General features: G+C 54.4%; 2 protein-coding genes across 2 annotated transcripts; one reads left to right on the plus strand and one right to left on the minus strand.

The window, feature by feature from the left end:
* Positions 1 to 2067, plus strand: NCLIV_022490 (conserved hypothetical protein; the record flags this gene model as incomplete). The annotated part of the gene is made up of 4 exons (XM_003882443.1): positions 1 to 91; positions 525 to 639; positions 906 to 1214; positions 1803 to 2067. 4 exons carry the CDS (start codon positions 1 to 3, stop codon positions 2065 to 2067), a joined length of 780 nt encoding a protein of 259 aa, XP_003882492.1.
* Positions 2068 to 3554: 1487 nt separating this feature from the next.
* NCLIV_022500 (conserved hypothetical protein) lies at positions 3555 to 6103 on the minus strand (the record flags this gene model as incomplete). The annotated part of the gene is made up of 2 exons (XM_003882444.1): positions 3555 to 4308; positions 5121 to 6103. 2 exons carry the CDS (start codon positions 6101 to 6103, stop codon positions 3555 to 3557), a joined length of 1737 nt encoding a protein of 578 aa, XP_003882493.1.
* Positions 6104 to 6563: the final 460 nt, after the last annotated feature.

Raw genomic sequence — 6563 nt, forward strand, 5'->3', positions numbered from 1 at the left:
ATGACTGGATCGAGGTCGCAAGTCATTCTCCTTTCCGTCTTTTGCGTAGCTGCTCTCTTCACTGCGCGGGCATGGCGTCTGCCCGACGGAGGTAAGCGCGACGAATAGAGTTCGCGTGCCTTTCAAAGTGGAGCCTTTTTGTGTCGATGCGCAGCTACGTGGAGAAATCTCTTCGCCCGGCTTCTCCCCAAAGTCGAGACAACCCTATACGGTTCCGGGAAACTCACGAGATTCCCTTCCTCCCCCCACGACATGCAACTATATATATATATATATATATATATATATATATATATGCATGTACATTTTTTTGTCCGTATCTGTATCTGCGGTAGGCACGCAGATGGACAGCTGGGTAGAAGAGAGGCCTGCGCAATCATGGCCACTTCTGCGTGAGTGTCGATCTTGCCGTTGACGAATTTTTACCTGAGCTGGTGTCTCCGGGCGCTGACGTTTTGCTTCAGTCGATGCACTATCCTCGCGATTTCGTGCGCATGCGTGTGTGTTTCGCACACAACAAACAGGCGGTGAGCGTGGGCCGCCGACAGAGGCGACTGTGGACGAGTTGCGCGCAGCGCTCGACAGATGGGAAGGAGACATGGCGATTTTCTTTTACACCTCCTGGGACACGAACAGCAGGTGAGGAAAGGAACGCGATCGTGGCGGGGGCAATTGACGGAGCAGCGTTAAACTGAAGGCTCTCCCGACTTTGTGTGAAGCGAAAGGTCCAGTGCATGTAGGTCTGAAAAGCGTGGGCGTATTGGCCAACACTCCCCGATCAAACAAATCCTCTTTTCATGTGTGTCAGCGGTACACCCTTCGCTCCGACCCCACCGTACCATCGCCAGGAAATATATATATATATACATATATATAGATATGTATAAGATTGTTTTGTTTGTCAGGCACCTTCTGGGGTTGTGGGATCAAGCGCTTCGGGTTTTCTCGGCCTCTACATCTATCCCCGAGAAGACTTCCAAGCTCGTCAACTTTTGGCAGCAGTTTGTGCCTCCATTGGGATCCCTACAGCTGCGTCGCTTTGACTGTGAAAAGAGTGAAGCAGCCCGCAAGTTATGTCGATCTTTGGGTCTTCCTTTTCTGCCGGCGGTCCTCTTCTTCTCGTACGGCCCTCTGCGTGAGGAGCCTGGCAAACGAGGTAAATGGCCGTTCTTCGACGAAGAAGCGGATGCCTCTCTTCCTCCGAGGTGTGCTCGGTAAGCTGGCTGACTGGTCAACCCTGTTGAGATTCTCGCGTGGCAGCCAGGAGCATGGCCAGCGAAGCAAACGGAAAGGGAAGATGTACGCCAAGCTAGTTGGAGCCGTGGGGTTGCATCGGCCTCCCACGGCGCTTCGTGTGGCTCTGGCGTCGCTTGCGGCCACGGTAGAAAGTAGTGGTACCGAAAGAAAGAAATGGTGTGTGAAAGTGCGTCAAACAGTAGCATTCTAAATAAGTGTGGGTGGTGACAGATGCTGAAAGTTCAGGCGACGCTGAAAAAGAGAAATGCGTCTCCTTTCGTGTCAAATGGAAATAGGTTCCTTATCATTCAACACACGAATCTGGATGCACCCCCCTCCCGTCTTTTTTTTGTCCACGTTTCGAAGTAGACGGCTGGTCAAGGGGTTCGAACAGATCGCTTTGCTCTGCAGAAGCTTGGTGAAGGTACACGCATCCGTTCTTACGCAGTCTTCCTTTTACAGCCCCGCCTCCAGTCGTCGACGTCCGATGGAACTTTACGCGGTGGCGGAGCACAATCACTGAGCATCTTTCCTGAGTTCCCGTCATGCGGTCTTGCGCATTTTAGGTTCAAAGGCGATATGTTCATGTACGACGCCCTGCTGGACTGGCTCCAGATGATGCGACGAGTCTCTTATGTCCAGCGTGCCCTCGACACGAAAAAGCCGAAAGCTGGCGATGGGGTCTGTGAGGCAGGGACGCAGTCTCCGACGGAAAAAGAGTTGGCTGAGTGTCGAGAACGTCTAAAAAGTCTAGAAGCTGAAAATGAAGCTCTTCGCCAAGAGGGCCGGCCTCTCCAGGGACGCGGGCCCCATCATGAGAAGCCGCAGTAACCCCAAGATGGGGTGCAGTGAATGCGAGAAAGTCCTTCCAAAGTGAAAAATGTAGAAAATCAAGGACCGTCTTCTTTGTCAGCTCCACCACGTCACCTGGTAACGCACACAAGTCGAAGTCCTTTCTTTCCAGGAGCAGCCTTGTCGGATCTGCACTGTGTTTAGGCATTCTACATCGGCGGTGACCGTTGCATTGGTAGGTAACATTTTTTGCGGCGCAAAGGCAGTGCTCGTTCCCCCTGTTTCCAACACCTGCTTCGTCACCGCGACAGCGTCCACGTGGTTTGATCATCCAGTTGGGTGTCTTTCTGTCGGCGTCGATCGGTAGCACACCTCCACGGACTGGAAAAGTTTCGAGAGAGAAGAATCCAGCAAACAGATCGCGAAACTGTTTTCGAAGATGTCCGTGTATCGCTGAGCGCTCCTACAGCAAACGTTACACTCTCTACACAGCGCAGCACAATCGAGTGATTCTGTCAGATTCGCTGAAACGGCATCGGATCTGCTTCCAATATCCATCAACTGACGCTGTGCGCCTATCGCAGTTCACCCGCCCGTTGCAGGGGTTGGGGAACAGTCCCGAAGGTACTTCTTTCCAAAACTAAGGCATCTTCAGTAGACCAGGAGAGCAGCGTTGTGACGGCATCCTCCAGAACCGTGGATGTGTGCGCCGCCGGAGTCGTATGCGGTCATCTTAGGACTGTCATCTATATTTAGTCTGCCTCCTGTGCTTTCGCCATGCCCAAGGCGCCAGACTGCGGAGTGACAATCGAATCGTGCTCACGGCTGTCCATGCCTTGGCAGACGGCCCAAATGCATTGGCTTTCCAGTGCGTGATGCAATTTATACAGGGACTAAAAGACAGCTCAAATCCACTGTCAGAATGCCCTGAGTGACAGCGGTTCACATAAAACGCCTTCCCCTCGCCACGCGCCTTTCACTTCACTGGGCGTCTGCTCTACGAATGTGTACGTGGATGCATCCAAATAAAAAAACACACACGCAATGCCTGTTCTACTGTTGGGTCTTCTGAAGCTCCTCGGAGGAAGACTTTCAACCTTCAGAATCGAGTGCGGTGCCCCGTCGTGAGCGAACAACCTATATCGGCAAGAAAAGTGCACCTTTTCAAGAACGAGACGTTGGCATCCCTATGATAAACGGATCGTAGGCTCCTATTCATGCGTGTAGCGCTATACGGTCTAGAAGAGAACAATAGTATCTGCATCCGCCAGCAATCAGGGAGTGGTACGGATACACGGATCTACATAGTCGAAACGCTCCGACTGACACAGGCCCATGCTTCGGTGAGCAGTCACAGAGCTGGAGCGTGTGTGCGCACGTGAGACACGAGGCATTTCCAGCTACTCGCGCTCCGAAGACGGCGATCCTTTTTGACAGGCCGTCGAGCGACAGAACGCCCGTTTTCCTTTCACCGAATGAGAGAATTTCGGGAGAGGATGCCGAAACGCCTCCTGCACCCGCCTTTTTCACATGAGTTTCCCTCTTTTGTCACTTTTTTTTCTTCCGTCGCGATGTCGAGACCGCGGATGCGAGTGCATATGCTGGCGAGTGCTCCGTTTCTTTCCTCCGGCACTTTGTGCGCCGCTTGCTTCCTGCTTCGAACTCGACTGCCGCTCTTCCCCCGCACGCGTACTCGAGCGCTCTCGGCCCTCTTCGGTCCGCGGTCGCTTTCGTCTGCGTCGTGCGCCTCCACTCGCCGTTTCATCCGCAGCTGCGCCGTCAACCAGGTTTGCACGCTTCCTGGTGTGCTCTCGTCTACTCTCGCTCGCTCGATCGTCTTCGCCGTCCCTCCCTGCCTCTCCTCGACTCGAGTCTGGACGGCTCCTGCTACCACTCCTAGTGTCCTTTCCAGAAGGGAATGCGCGGTCGCCGTCTTTGCCCGTCCGGTGTCGACTTTCATCTCTCTTGTGTTCACAAATGCCTCGGTTCTTCTCTGGAATCGCACTGGCGCAGACACGCGCAGCCGCTTGAGGCCCACGCGTTTCCACGTCTTCCGATGCCTCAGAGGAGTCTTCGTCGTCCGAGCTGCTTTCACTCTGTCTGCTCTTGAGCAGCCTCCGCGCCTGTGCGCGCCCGTAGACCTTCTCCGGGCTCCAGTCGTCGTCTTCTTCACTCGACTCCCACATTTCTGCGCCGTACAAAGACAACAAACCTGGCTGCTGAGCGGTCCTCGCCTTCGTGTGGCCTTTCTTCTTCGCTTCCTCCACCAAGGCTCGGTAGCTGAAGAAAAAGAACAGAGCCTCATCGGGGAACCTCGTTGGCTTTTCGGTGTGCGTTACGACTTTGGACTGGTGCACATCAGCAGTCAGCAGAAACCTGCAGCACTGGCCTCCGGCATTGGGGCGGCCAGCTGCGCTGAGTTGAACAGACTCGCGACAGGCCTTGCCGAAAACGGAGAAGCCGACACACGCCAAACGGCGAGAGCACCAGACGCCCAGCCGCGGCTACCAGCACAAGGCACGCGAGTTCTCACGTAAGCTACCCACGAAAACGACAGCTGCTTCGCGGAGTGCTCCAAACGTCTGCATCGAACCCCGATCCCTGTACATCACTAGACACACATATGTCGGCTTGCAGGGTGCATGCGTAGATCTACATATAGAGAGATACAGGCAGATGGAGATGGAGGTACAAAGGTATGCATGTAGTTTTCAGTACAGAAATTACATCCACATCAAAATCCAGAAAGCGTCCGCAGCCTATAAGCAGTCATCTGTTTAGCGACGGAGCGCGTTCCCGTCGAGTTTGCAACGTCTCTGTAGCAGATGCCGCTGCTCATGCTCTCCACTCTCTCTCTACACAGTTTTGGGGTCAGGAGTGTGCCTTGAGACGCTGTGGCAGAGAGGCTTTTTTCCTGTGGATGCTCGATTGGGACGCCTCGAAGACCAACAACGTTCACAGCTCTCGCGTCCTCCCGTGGAACGCGAAATGAAGGGTGGATTCTTATCCAGCACGTGCATGGGTTTTCCAGTGAGCGGCACGTCCACGCTCTTGGTTGTGTTCGCAACAGCACGCCGCTCTGTCAGACTTACTTGGAGGCTCGGAAAACCCGCGGGGGCTGATGTCTCGTTGGCAAGGTCACCTCCCAGTCGGAATCAGACTCCTCTTCTTCGCCATCTTTTCCATCGTCTTCGTCCTTCCTATGCTTTGCTGAGCGCCGGCTACTGGCGCCTCTTTTCCCGACAGCAGCCCCGTCGTTTGTGTCCCTTTCCTCTTCTTCCCCTTCTTCACCGCCTTCTCCTGGTTGAGAGCGACACTGGACGCTGGCATTCTCGCGTCGGCGACTTTCGACGTGCCTTGGAGACGCACGGTCGCGAGAAGCCTCACGGCTGTACTGTTCCGAGTTCCTTCGGTGAGGCCGCATTTCTTGTCTGCGCTCTTCACCAGTGTCTTCGGGAGCGTTCTTGATTCCGCCATGGCTGGCGCGAGACGGCGATTTCGAGCGGTGACTGACATGTCCGGTCTCCCGTTTCTCTTCCTCTTCTGTGTCCCTGCGTCTCTCTCGAGGCTGCAGCTGGGGACTCCGAGAGCTTTTCTCATGGGTCTTCCTTTCTTTCCCCCCAGCTCGCGGTTTTCCTCTTCCCCAGTCCACCGCCTTGCTCACTTCTCCTTTCTTCTTGTCCCATCTCCTCTTGCTTCCTTCTGGAAGAGTGCTACCGCCTTCCTCGCACCGGGCTGTTTTCTCTCTCATGCCACTGCGCTCTCCTTCGAGCGAGGATCGAGCCTCTCCCCGGGCATTCCTTCGGTCTTTCCTCTCGGAGCCGCCCGTCGCCTCCCCATCCACCCGTGGCCCTGTCTCCATTTCAAAGAGCGACGTGCTTTCGAAGCTGCAGGAGCGACTGTGAAACTCGGCGCTGGCGGCCCCCTTCGCCACTGAGCTGCCAGCTGTCGATACAGACCAATCCAGGCAGGGAGAAAGTGCCGTTCCTGTCTCAGGACAATTTTGCTTCGGGGCCGAACAACTTGAGGCGCCTCGAGGCCTTCTCGCCAACGTGCTGCAGCGCCATGCATCCATTTCGCCTACACGGATGAACGCTGACCTCTCTTGCGGCTATGTACACACATGAGGTGACAAAAAGACACACAGAGGCGCCGTAATATCGGATTCCGCACATTCATCCCACGTCAGTTTTATCCCCGTGATCTTCGCCCAGGTTGCAGACCGGATCGTAACAGTCACACAAGCGAAAAGAGTCCCGTACGCGTTCGACTTTCGCCGTGGACAAGTACTCCTTTTCTAGGGCGTGTAGGTAGATCAGTTGCTCGGTTAAACGAACGTTCAAATTCTGAAGCCAATCGCTGGCATGTGCGGTGACATGAGCGCGCTCTCCATTCCCGATGTCTGAGCAAATGCATATAGATAGATAGATAGATAGATAGATAGATAGATAGATAGATGGATGGATAGATAGATAGATAGATAGATAGATACGTATCAAGGTACAGTTCGCACACATTAACAGATGTCTGCGCAG

Source organism: Neospora caninum, chromosome VIIa, assembly GCF_000208865.1.
Source record: "Neospora caninum Liverpool complete genome, chromosome VIIa".
NCBI lineage: Eukaryota > Apicomplexa > Conoidasida > Eucoccidiorida > Sarcocystidae > Neospora > Neospora caninum.